The sequence below is a fragment of the Eptesicus fuscus genome, chromosome 6, assembly GCF_027574615.1.
Source record: "Eptesicus fuscus isolate TK198812 chromosome 6, DD_ASM_mEF_20220401, whole genome shotgun sequence".
Classification (NCBI taxonomy): domain Eukaryota; kingdom Metazoa; phylum Chordata; class Mammalia; order Chiroptera; family Vespertilionidae; genus Eptesicus; species Eptesicus fuscus.
In genome coordinates this window covers 52,112,705-52,126,668 of record NC_072478.1, presented here as the reverse complement: position 1 = coordinate 52,126,668, position 13,964 = coordinate 52,112,705, and the positions used below count along the sequence as shown (strand labels likewise).

General features: G+C 36.1%; 1 protein-coding gene across 1 annotated transcript in view; it reads right to left on the bottom strand.

Moving 5' to 3' along the window:
- LRBA (LPS responsive beige-like anchor protein) overlaps window positions 1–13,964 on the bottom strand; it is a 564,845-nt gene that overhangs the window by 438,045 nt on the left and 112,836 nt on the right. Inside the window, exons 22-27 of the mRNA XM_054717692.1 lie at window positions 8,406–9,434; window positions 7,277–7,455; window positions 6,278–6,431; window positions 5,752–5,932; window positions 2,198–2,325; window positions 1,581–1,688 (exon numbers count right to left, since the gene is read on the bottom strand). Of these exons, the coding sequence (XP_054573667.1) occupies window positions 1,581–1,688; window positions 2,198–2,325; window positions 5,752–5,932; window positions 6,278–6,431; window positions 7,277–7,455; window positions 8,406–9,434 (1,779 nt within the window). The remainder of the gene's footprint in view (window positions 1–1,580; window positions 1,689–2,197; window positions 2,326–5,751; window positions 5,933–6,277; window positions 6,432–7,276; window positions 7,456–8,405; window positions 9,435–13,964) is intronic.

Sequence of the window (13,964 nt, the reverse complement as noted above, 5' to 3'; positions counted from 1 at the left end):
TTCTAAAACTCCTATCAGGTGATTATATAACTTTTATAATTAATAAAATTAAAATAATTTGTAACTTTAAGAAATTACAGTATAGACATAGGAAATAGTCTAATTCTCTGTCCAAATATCATAATATAATAACTTGTTAAAAAATTCCAAAAAGCCCAATCTTATAAAGCTAGTGTGAGGAATTTTCATTTTAAGTGCTATGAAAAGACATTAGAGAATTTTTACAGCAAAAGAGTTAATATCATCTACTCCAGTTTTTTAAAGATTAGTCTAGGACATACAAGGTTATGGGGCGATATAATGAACACATGCTCAAGAAAAGAGAATGTAAAGAGAAGGAAGCAGCAATATTTGGTTCCAAAATGAACCAGTCAATGGATTCTGAAAAAACAAAACTTGGTGGTTTCTTGATTAAAGGAATAACAGCAGCTACCAAAAAGTAAAAAAAAATTTTAATTGAGATTTAGGGAGACAGCATAATCATGTGATTAATATAAAAATTTCCAGAATTAGATTCCCTAACCTAAGTGGGTTAGATTCCCTAGTCCTTAACCCACTTTCACCTTTTACTACTTGTGTGATCTTTGGAAGTTATTTAACCTAATATTGCTATCTTTCTCATAGGATTATTGTGTTTATTAAATGAGAAAATACGTAGAGCATCCAGTTCTATGCTTAATACACAGTAAGTTTTCAATAATTATTCACTATACTATTAACAAATTGTATATGTGTATAAAACTTAATGAAAAACTCAGGAGAGGACTAAAATACAAATGGGGAGAAGATGAAGAATTGAAGTTATAAAGTTTATAAAAAACATGTAATAGAGAGCATCTAGTACTTAACACACAGTAATTGTTCAATAAATATTAACTAATAACAAGACTCCAAATCCCCGTGAGTAGGATTATAAATGATTTTTATTTTCATATTTATACTTTCTTATATGACTGTACAATTTCTATATGCAGCTTGGCCATATCCTGTATCGAAATCAGCTAAAACAAAACTTTTTCATCTTTAAAAAATCAAAAACACCACACACAACATTTCATCATTTACCAGTATGTCATATTTATATTCCTTTGAGGGAAAAAATATCCCATATTCAGAAAATAATAGGACATTCAGGATTTAGGCATTTCACTACTTTCAGAGCATGGATTCTGAAGTTCAGACTGCTGGGTCTGAATCCTATCATTTACTAAATAACTCCATTAGCTTGAACAAGTTACTCAAGCTCTGTGCGCCTCAGATTCCTCATTTATAAAATGGAACTTACAACAGTACCCAACTCAAGAAGTCGTTGGACTTAATGAGTACATGTGAAGCACTTACAGTGCTTACTATATAATAATATGCTATTCTTTCTAGTGTCATTGTTCTGATATATTCATTCCATTTATATAAATAATATTTCCCAATATTCTATGATTCTAAGATTATTGTCAAAAAACTGGCTTCTTCTTTCCACTCGGCTATTTTATATCACAGCGAGTTTTCATTCTCAATACTTTGGGCCTTGGAGGAAATACATATCAGCTAAGAGAGTACGTGAAAGAAATACTGTTACTTACAATGTCTCTGAAGACAACTGCCCTAAGCCGATTAATATCCATATCCTGTAGGAGCCTGTCAAAATCTCTCACTGGAGATATACCACCAGTTACCATGTCCACTGGACTCTAAGACCAAAAAAAAAAAAAAAAAAAATTAAACAGAAATTTTTTAAAGTAAACACAATATTCCAGTAAACAGAGAAATCAGGCTATAAGTACTTGTTTTTCATACTTCTTTCTCTGTTTTTGTTGGTTTTTTTTGGTGGGGTTTTGTTGTTGTTGTTTTTTGATGCTGGGTTAGAGGTAGCAGTGTAGAAGGGAGCCAGGAAGGAAAAAACAAACTGCATGCTAACTCAACAAGTACATGAAATACAAATTGACATAGTTGAAGGGGAAAGGTATTGTAGACACAAGAAAAGTAAACATTTGGAAAAGCAGACAAGATTAAGTATAAGCAAATCTTTACTGTGTATTTAAACACAAATATTTAAATGTTATATCCACAGACTAAAATAACTATTTTAGGACCTCTGTCAGATTTATTTAACTTTATGTTGAAATGAACAAATAAAGTTAAGACCTTAATCGCAAATAATGGTGTGCTTTTTTATTTAATTAATGGTTCTGTATCTCACCTTTGCTGTGGATTTCCCCATGGGGATCAGGCTGTGCACTGTTTTCTGGCCTTTGGTGGCATCTCCTCTTGTTTTCAGTTGTGAATGCTGCTGACACTCTAAACAATTCCTGACTGCCACTGCACACACTGTTATTTATTTTAAGGAAAAGATTTGGTTAGAAAAGAAAAATATATTTAAGGTTATGGAACTGATAAAAATCACCTACCCAATACGATTTACATAAGATTTTATTGGAACCAGATTACCTTTGCAAAGTCCTGAAATGTCCCTGGACTTTCTCACCTACTGTTTGTTTTCTGACTTTGGTAGTGACTATGTTAGGGGCCACTGCTAAGGGGGAATCAGTTCAAGAACCTTAACTTACTACTATTTCTTAGATCTCACCTAAGCTACTTGCAATGATCTCTGATTAAGAAAAAGATAGGGGGGAAAGAACAGGAAAGAGAGTTGCAAAGGAACAGAAAGCAAATCACATGGCATAAACTAGTCTATGAAAATAACCTATTATCTTCATTGAAGCAGGATAATTAAACTGATAGATACATGTTTTTGTGATGATGTATTATTACAGCATGATGTTAATAGAGTGACAGAGAGTACAGCTTTTATATGGGAATATTTATAGGGTCTACATTTTACTGGCTTTCATTAAAACTGCTTAAAGGGTGAAAAACGGAAAGGAGATTACTATACAATCCAAAATTACACCTCTAAAAATCTAACCAATTGGGCAGCTACCTGAGTTAGAAATTAATTCTGAATTTTAAATGATGAATTAGGTAATGCACAATTGACTATTAATTGCTTGACATCACATAATCATCTTACTTCCCAACCAGATCCGTAACACCCAATGTATCTGATTGGAATAAGAGTGGGATAACAAATTTGGAACAAAACAGCACTGGCCAGATAGCTCAGTTCATTGGAGCATCATCCATCCCATAAACCAAAAGGTTGTGGGTTTGATCCCTGGTCTGGATGTGTACGGGAGGGAACCAATCAAATGTTTCTCTCTCACATCAATGTCTCTCTCTTCCTCTCCCTTTGTCTCTTCTTCCCTCCCTTCTCTCCTCCCTCCCTTCCTCTCTCTCTAAAAATCAATAAAACATATACTCAGGTGAGGATTAAAAAAAAGAAAATTAGGAACAAAACATAAATTAAAAGTGGGAATTTTAAATACCACCAAAATACCATATGGCAATAGGCACAGAATTGAGAAAGAGAAGCATTCAGAAAGGTGTCAAAAGCAAACAAACTTTTTTTAAAAAAAGGAAGGAAAAGAGGAAGGGAGAATGTGGAATACAACTCTGTCAAATCTGGACTCATGCCCAGGAAAATAACCGTTGTACTATTTTTTCACAGGTTGCATAAAATCAAGTTTAGGTCTGCATTACAACCATAGAGGATGGCCTAGTATCAATCGGTCTCAGGAGTACAGGTTACTTAGTGTTGTTGCCCTCTTACCTTCCTTCCCCAGCCTCAGGAAAAAGGAGATCAGGGACCAAAACATTTAGATTATTTACCAAGCTTACCATACTGTACTAAGTGACTTTGAGCAAGTTACTTTCTGAGTCTCATTTCCATATATAGGAAAAGATGGTGCTGCAGTAGATTGAATTTTCTCTTTATTTTCTTCTACAGCTATGAAAATTAGAGCATTACAGTATTCCCTAGCTCCCAAATCTGATGCTTCTTGAGTAAAGCAGTGCTAGTGTAGCCTTGTATTTTTAATTCTAGAAATGTACTCTTTTTAGGAAAGTGGAGAGATTTTTAAAATGGCATAAACAAAAGCAATGGAGTCTAAATATTTTAATTACTAATTAAAAGTTTAAGGAAGTATACTGTAACAAAGAAGGGGTAGGAACACTAGTTAAATAAGCTACTATATTCACATTCCAACTTCACCAATTACACATTTTGAATTTCGATAAGTTTCCTATTTTCTCTGATCTCAACTTTCCTCATGAATAGAAAAAACGAAAATGATTGTTGCCCCTTTGTGAAAATCAGCAATAATGACAAATTACAGTAGTCAATAAGTAATAGCTGGTTTTGTTATGTTCACCATTTGAATCTTTTTCTTAAATTTATCTTTATTGTTGAAAGTATTACAGATGTCTCCTTTTTTCCTCCCATTGACCCCTCTACCCCTTTCTCACCCCCTCCCCAGGCCTTTACCACACTATTGTCAGAATCTTTCTTACTTAAAATTTAAAACAACTTTCTAAAAATTGTTATGCCAAATTCTTTAAAGCATCCTAAGTTTAAAAGTACTCTGAATAGCATTTGGAGTAAAAATCATCACTGTACCAAAAAAGACTAAGTACAAATATATCTTGGTTTATATAACGCACTTACTAAATATGGGGAAATATTTCATTAACTAGACTTCCCACTTCTAATGCTGCCTTTTATTTCCAGTCTGTCTTCATAAGCCATAGCTTATTGTTTTGCTTCTACTTTCTGGTCCCACTCTCTCCAACCTACTTCTCTCCATTTAATAAACAAATCATTAACAAAGTCTCAGTATTTACAACTGGATATAGGAAACCTTCTGTATTAAGTAAAAAAAAAATTTGGTTCACCTAAGACAGCCCAGTAACACTAAAATTCTTTTCACGGATTTTAACTTTTACCTAAGGAAGTACAGCCTCCAGAAGAATAGAGGTTTAGTATTTTATTACCTGCTTTAACATTATTACCACAGCTTATTTGGACAAAGGCTGTGCTGGAATCATGCTAGTTTAGAATCTTGCTACTCAAGTGTGTTAGTAAGAGAAGCAACATCAACATCACCCAGACTTATTAGACAAGTTTAGGCCTCATCCCAGACACGTGTAATCTAAACTGCATTTTAATAAGATCCTCTTTGGTGATTTATGTGTATGAATTATACTTTTTTTCTTCTCTTTTCTTTAAAAATTTTTTTCCAATTACCGTTGACATACAATATTATGTTAGTTTCAGGTGTACACAGTGATTAAACATTTCTATAACTTAGGAAGCAATCCCCCTAATAAATGTACTGCCCATCCAACACCATACATACTTATTACAATATTGCTGACTATAGTCTCTATGCTTTACCCCACATCCCTATGACTATTTTTACAACTGGTAATTTGCACATTACCTGAGACTTGCTAGAAATACAATTTGAGGCCTCATCGCAGACCTATATAATCTACTCTGCATTTTAACCAGATCCTCTCTGGTGATTCATGTGTATAAATTTTATTTTTTTTAACTTGAGAAGCACTACCTTATAGCAAAAAAGAAGATTAGGGAAAGAGGGGTAATGCTGACCAGAATCAACTTAGTTGATTTTTTTCAAAACATGTCCTTCCTCTTCTATACAACTTGTCAACTACTACTCTAGCAGAGTATATACACGGTCCTTCACTCTGCAAGTTTAAAAGTAGCATATGACAAAATGACTAGCACACATTTGCCTAACAACAAGAGAAAGATAATGTTGAGTTTAATTATGTCTGGATTACTAAAAATTTTTCAAGTAAATTCCTAACTAATGGGTTTTAACAGCTCACCAAGTCGTAGACACTGCCGCAAAATTCCTCCAGATGACATATTTTTTTCAGCTTCAATTTCAGTAAAGCCCAGAGAACTTGCAAATATGAGCACATCCACAAGGCTGATTAGCCTCTGCAAAAATGTCACAGAGGCTTCTATGGAGATACCCTGAGTAGGCTCAATATTCTCCAGCTCATGCTGTAAAGAATCAAGTTTGACAATTACATCTATATTCTGATAAAAATCTAATTTTATTACATCATTTCCCAACATTCTAAATTTTATAAAAAGTCAGGCTTTCAGAAATCTACCACAAAGTGATTTCCTTATCATTTCATCTAAAAAAAAGGCAAAGGAAACATACAGGTGAAACACTGTCAATCATTTTATATTCACTAGCTGACACATCCCTAAGAAATCAGCATTCCTTTTAGTACTTTCTTTTCTGTTGCTTTTGATTTACAGCACATTCAAGTTTTAATCAACAAAGATGCATAAAAGTCATGTTTTCACACCAATTTTATAGAGTAGTTAAGTCCTTACTGTAGCCGATGTAGCAGCTGAAAGCAATGGCAGTATACCCCCACAAGCCATGACCATATTGTCCATCACTTGAGAGATGAGATGAATTGTGTTGTGTACAAAGATGACATTATCACTGCTATTCACGAAGTCCATAACTGTCTTTGTTGAATGGCTGTCCAAAGATAAATGGTGTTTACTGATAAAGCTAAAGAAAGAAAATCACAATTTGCCTACTTGAGGGGAGGGAGGATAAGAAGGTGCTTTTGCTTCATCTTGAAAGCTTGAGTAAGATAATGATGCAGCAGGCACATGGGGGTGTATACTTCCTCAGAAGATGCGGGCCATTCCATAGCAGCAGTTACTATCCAAGCCCTTTTCCAGTGCTGAAACATAAATACTATTCATCTGACACTTGATTTAAAAGGTTGAACTAAAATATCCTTAACTGGGAACAAAACTGAGAAGCCATGTGGCAAAAATTCAGAGGTAAATGGTGCTAAATGTGCTACTGAAAATGAATTTTCTACTAACATTTTCTTAGATAATGTCATAATATGCTTTTAAATGGAATAAAAGTAGTATACAAATAACAAACAAATTAGGCACTTTTAAAATCATAAATCATACAATCAAGGATAATCTGAAACACAGATTTTGCTATACCAAAAATTCACTGGAGAACTGGAAGTTATTCTTAAGTCCCAATTTTTTTAGTAGCTCTAATAATAAACCCTTTTGGTGGATCTACCTCCAGGTAAATTACATAATGTAAAATATGTTACAGGAAATAAATGTTAGGCAAATTTTTAAAAAGAAAAATCTTCAAGTTCTAGTAATGAGACAGAGTAACTCATTTTTATAATGAAGAATAAGTTAATTCAATAAAACCTTACCACAGAAATAATTTATATTCTATTTTAAGCAATTAATTACAAAATGTTAACTATGTAAATTTCTTTGAAAACAAAGGCTAAAATTTATTATACAACATCTTCTATAATAAACATATGGACAAACCTTCTCCACATCTGTATATCTGTTTCTATTGAAAATAACAGATCAGTGAGCAAACGTTGATGCATATGAGACCATTTGAATTCAGGAATACGAAACATAGTAGGTCTGGAATCCCTCCTTTGTCCGTTAATGGCATCTGATGCTATTCCTTGCCCTGACTGCTCCTGTTGCCTTGACGTCTAATACAGAAAATTAAAAAGAGTAATAAAATAAGTTCAATTTCAAAGGAAGGCATTAATAAGTAATTTAAAAACTTCTATAAAATGCATCTAATAAATACATTTTAAGATACTAAGGAACCAAATTAGAGAAAAATTATCAATGAGTAATGAAAATGCTTTAATAGATTTAAAGCAGTTATCAAATATACTAAACCAGCAGAATTCAACATAATTAACTTTGATCCACGTTAGTGTTACCACCAGCTGATGTAGCATTTTATAAAAGAATTCAGAGAAGTTCTTTGTTTTGAATAGTAGCATGAAAGAAAGGCAATATCTGGATTATAAACTGGCTGGAACTAAGAACAAGAACAACAAAAAGACAATAGAATGAAGAACAAACCAACAAAATAGGAACGAGGGAGAGAGAAAAGAGTTCAATAAAGTGGAAAAGGACACATGCAACCAACGACTGTCTCAGGAATCCCTCTGGGATACTAGTAAAGGAGAAAGCTGGGCCTCCACATCTCACAAAAGCTTCCCTCCTTCAAATTAAACACACTTCACGGGACAATTTTAAACCACATACTTGGTATAAAACAGTATATACTAGTAGGTGGTTCTGCAGGAATGTAATTCTAGATTTTTTTTGGAAAATTATTGTGCTATGGTTGGGTTATCAAAAAAAAGTGTAAAAGACAAATATTGCTAATATTTGCTTTATAAAGTAAAATTATGCCAATCCTGAAAATTGATAGTAGTAACTTTTAGTGATGCTGTTAAATAAAAGTTGCCATTAAATGAACACATACTACAACCCAAATGCTGTGCTAAAGAAATAAAATCTTTAGATATATTGCATTTATGTAATTGCAAATAGGATACAATGAATTCTAAACAAAAATAAAATATACATACACTTGCTCTATTTTAACTCAGGCAAATACATTTCAAGAAGACATAATCACCTCAAGCACAGGTTGAAGAGGTTGAGGTGCCTCCACATTAGTACTGGACTTCAATTCTAGTCTCTCGGTATCTGTGGCAACACTGGAAACATCCAACCTCGCAATCTTCTGCTCAAAAGTAGTAGGAGACTCTAAGACATTACCATTACTTGCTTTGGTTTCTCTAGACAAGTCAGTTGTTTTCTCCCCTTCATCCAGCATCTGACCAATGTCTGATTGCACAGTTGTTTGGGAAGCAGTCGTGTCTGGTGAGGTAGCTGAAGACCCTACATCTTTAGAATCTTGAGTTTCAGTATCAGCTTGCTTCTTACTTACAGGTTCCTCCTCTTGAAATGTTAATTTTTGGTCATTACTAAACATGTCCAGTCTTTCTCTGGCTTCAGTTGTATGGGGAGACAAACTATTTCCTTGGAGCTCTGTGGGTAGACTGGCTTCCTCAGTAGGACTACTATCTACCTTCAGTTCTACATAATCCTCATCATCTTCTTCCTCTCCTATAGACTTATCCAATAATTCTGGAGCCTCTGAAGCATCCTCTTCTGAAGGAGAACTTACTGAAGCAGTTACTTCACTGACAGTCATATCTTTGCCAACTGTTTTCAAAGTATTAGAGGAAATGGTCCCAACTTCTACTGTGTCAGAAGATACTTCTAAATCACCTGCTTTAGCTATGTCATTTATCGGTGTTTTCTCTAAAGGGACTTCATCCAGGAACTCCTGATTTTCTTGCCCAGTTGTCATTTCTTCATTAACTGTATTATAAGTCTGCAGTTCAATGTTGGAGGCAGAGTCAGAAGAACTTGTCTTCTCAATACCTGACTTTCCATCACTATTTTTGTTGACATGAGGAGATACAGGAGAATCCTTCGTATCTGATTGTTGGGATCCTCCAGAAACATTTACATCCCTGCTAATGCCAGAGACTGCTTTAACTGAACTTGAAGAACATTGCCCTATATCTTCATCAACATTTCCCTGGTATTCCCTAAATATGTTGGCAAGGTTTTCTTTGTGTATTTCGAAAGTGACCTAGATGAAAGATATATAATCAGTCAAAATAGACAAAAAAATAAACAAAGCATGCAGAACATAAATATATTTAACAACTTTTCAAATATGCAGTTTATATAAATGCAATAAAACAATATTCTTGTAATATCCTTATAAAATAACTAGTGGCCTGGTGCATGAAATTTGTGAGGGGTGGGGGTCCCTCAGCCCAGCCTGCACCCTCAATTGGGGACCATTTGGGGGGATGTCCGACTGCCTTTCACAATCTGGGACCACTGGCTCCTAACCGCTCACCTGCCTGCCTGCCTGATTGCCCCTAACTGCCTCTGCCTGCCTGCCTGATTGCCCTTAACCCCTCTGCCTGCCTGCCTGATCACCCCTAACCTCTCTGCCTGCCTGTCTGGATGGGGCCTAAACTGGAAGTCGGACATCCCTTTCATAATCTGGGACCACTGGCTCCTGACTGCTCACCTGCCTGCCTGATCGCCCCTAACTGCCTCTGCCTGCCTGCCTGCCTGATTGCCCTTAACCCCTCTGCCTGCCTGCCTGCCTGATCACCCCTAACCTCTCTGCCTGCCTGTCTGATTGCCCCTAACTGCTCTCCCCTGCCTGCCTGATCACCCCCCTCTGCCTGCCTGATCACCCCTAACTGCCCTCCCCTGCCAGCCTGATCTCACCCCCAACTGCCCTCCCCTAATTGCCTCTAACTGCCTCTGCCTGCCTGATCTCCCCCAACTGCCCTCCCCTGCTGGCCTGATTTTGCCCCCAATGGCCCTCCCCTGCCGGCCTGATCTCGCCCCCAATGGCCCTCCCCTGCCAACCTGATCTCACCCCCAAATGCCCTCCCCTGCAGGCCTGATCTTGCCCCCAACTGTCCTCCCCTGCCGGCCTGGTCACCCCCAACTGCCCTCCCCTGCCGGCCTGATCGCCCCTAACTGCCTCTGCCTTGGCCCCCACCACCATGGCTTTGTCCGAAGGAAGTCAGATGTCCGGAAGATGGCAGGTCGACCCAGTCTAATTAGCATATTACCCTTTTATTAGTATAGATAGATTATATAGGATAGGATTGCTTAAATGGGGGTGGGGGAAGCCTTTTTCAGCAGGAGGAGATGTTCTTGGCAGACAAAAATACATAATCCCTATATCTGGACTGATAGCCAGGCATACGCACTATACTGCCAAACTGGTCACTGAAAAATTCAACCACTTTCTTACACCTTACAGTAAACAGCTGTTGCCCTTAAAACCCCTCCTCAGCACCCACCTTAGGTTCTGCCTTTGCAGTTCACCCAGATTAGGTTCTGATTGGTCGGTTTCTATGCCAGTCAGCATCAAAAGCTCAGCCTCCTAGGCAGCCATTGGCTCCTCGTAGTTCACCCAGATTTGGTTCTGATTGGTCAGTTTCTATGCCAGTCAGTGTCTGTGGGCCTATCTCCAGGCCTGATCATAGAGGCGGTGCTGATCAGCAGCCACCCCAGGCTGCTGGTGAGCGGGCTGAACTGCTGACCTCTCAGAGAGAGAGAGAGAGGCTCGGCTGCTGGCAAGGCTGCTAAATCAGCCCCACCTCTCTCTCTCTCTCCGATAGACCAGCAGTTCAGCCTGCTTGCCAGTACTCGCCCACCCAAGCCTGCTGCGTGTGCAGCCTGGCATTCGGTCACCCCTCGGTCGTTTTGGATGTTACAGACCCTGACTCTTTATATATATAGATAAGTCAATCACAAAATTCTGAACCAAGAAAAATTATAGCTAATCTTAATGCTAACAGGTAGCATGCCATCAAACTATAATAAGAACATAGTTATTTAGACTATTTGAGATGTACAGGAAAAGAACACCAAAAGAACACAAGTCACATAACTACCAATCTCACAGTGATTTTGAAAACACAGATCACCTATCTCTACAACAGCCAGTGCTAGAATGAGTTTAGTTTTCAATAATCATTTGCTTTTTCTTATTCAAATTAAGGATTTTTAAATTGTTTTATTATGAAACGTATCACTAAACCTCTTGCTAGTTCTGCATCCCAGGGAGGTCTTTCCTTAGGGCTGTGGGACTATCTCTTTGCAGCCAGAATATGAAAAGTAAACTTGAATCATTTATTCAATCATTCCTTCCTAGAATTATAAGTGTCTAACAACATCAAGGATGGTGGGGACCTGTCTCCTGTCTCTATGGGAGTTCAGAGCCTGGTACTTGACTCCAGATGTCAAAAATGTATAAGAATACTAATTTTTCTTTTGGATAAAAGCCAGTGGATTGTACCTGCTTCTGCACTGGTAGTCAAATCTATTCAAAATAGTGTTTTGCCTTTCCTAAGCAAACCAACTTATTTACTGTTTCTTCTGTAAACATGTATATTAAAAATGCTTTTTAAATTCTAAAGTTGAGTTTTAAATTTCCCCTTAGTGTACTCCAATTGCCTAAAAGCAAAATTGCCAATGAGCAATTATCATTGCTGTTATCTTTTTTGATACTGTTTTCCTAATGGTATTTGTGACTGATAATTCCTAATTAATTACCAGATATTGTTCTAAATTACCCAGCTAAAAGACTAGTCATTAATCTTCACACTCATTTGATAGCTAATCTATAGCTGTTTGTAATGTTTGGAAAGCACTTCTATAAACTACTAGTTAGAGATACTCTTGAGCTAATAACTACAACACTTCTTTTGCCATTACTTTCAACTTAATTAGCACTCAAATTTACTAATTAGGAGCTAAAAGATGAATACATCAAGAAATTACTATTTTAATAATATAGTTTTTTAATTTTAACTTATAAAAATTTTACTTTTAAATGTTAGGCAATGTTTAGGAACAGGCTTTCTTTTTAAAGCAAATGCATCTTTTTCATTTTACTTTATTTTCCTATGGAAATACAAGCTGAATATGATATGCTAACTTCTAATTCTTAGGTTACCAACCTTTCCACAGCTGATAAATAAGACATGTCTTGAAAAATAGCTAAGTCTTCCCATATGGAGTAGCATCCATAACCCATATGGAGTAGCTCACAGTGATTACCACCACATAATATATCTTTTACAAAGACTCTGATCCAACACCTTGCAACAATGGTATATGATAACACATAATAGTTAAGATCAGATTATAAATATGTGTATGCTTATAAAAATTTACTGATCTAATTTATGCAAATCACATTGATTATAAATCTAATAACTCTGGTTCTAACCTAACCTCTTAAGTGCTACCCTAATAAAACCTGACTTGAATAATATCAAGAATAAAGCTTATGCTATCCTAAGAAAACTACCTTAGAGAACAGATAGGAAAATTAACATCATAAGTTCAATAACAAAGGGAAAGAAGCCCAGGAGGAAAACAAATCATATATAAAATAAGCATATACTCATGGAATAAACATTTTTAATATATTTTTATTGATTTCAGAGAAGCATGGAGAGGGAGAGATAGAAACATTTTTTGAATAAGTAGTGTATTTTGATGGGGTCCAGAAGACAGTACCCCAAAAAATATAGCATGTTGGATACTGAATATTTTTAAAAGAAGGAATTTAAGAAACAGGTACAGGAAAAAATTCTGACCTCTCAATCTTCTCCTGAAGTGGATCACAGATTTTAAAAATATCACCTCCACCAATTTTTCCAAGTAAAATTTTGGAGAAAGCCAGAATATGAAAAGTAAACTTGAATCATTTATTCAATCATTCCTTCCTAGAATTATAAGTGGTCTAACAGCATCCGATATCAATTGCATCAAAACTACAGCTTTTGCTTTTAACTTTACTTCTCCATAATATGATGCACTATCTACAATTAATTACATGCAGCCATTAAAATTCATGTAAGGAAACAACAACAAAAAACCAGACTCACAGAAACAGAGATCAAACAAACTGTTGCCAGACGGGGTGGAAGTGAAAAATGTGAAAGGGAATGTAGTAGATAATGTTGTGATAAGTTTGTACAGTGATACAAGATTACTAGAATTAGTGTGATGATCACATTGTACGATATATAAATGTTGAATCGCTCCACTGCACACCTGAAACTAATACAATATTGTGTACCAACTACATTTAAATAAAAAATAATTTAGAAAGCATTAGCCCTAGCTGGTTTTGCTCAGTGGTTAGAGCGTCAGACCACAGACTGAAGGGTTCTGAGTTCAATTCTGGTCTAGGGCTCGTACCTCAGTTGCTGGCTCAATCCCTGGCCCAGTTAGGTTGCATGCAGGAGGCAACCAATCAATGTGTCTCTCTCACATGGATGTTTCTTTCTCTCTCTGTGTCTCTCCCCCTCCCTCCCTCCCACACTCTCTAAAAAAAGCAATGGAAGAAAAATAACCTTGGGTGAGGATTAACAAAAATAAAAAATCAATTAATTTTTTTAAAAAAAAACATTAAATTACCCAATGCTAGTAAAGTTTTGAGGGAAAACAGTACACACCTTTGGTAATAACATATTGGTGCAGCAAGCTCTAAAATGTAGTGTGGCAGTACACAGCAAAATCGACAAGAATATCAAAAGACCTTCTTGACTCTTGGAAACTAAGCTAA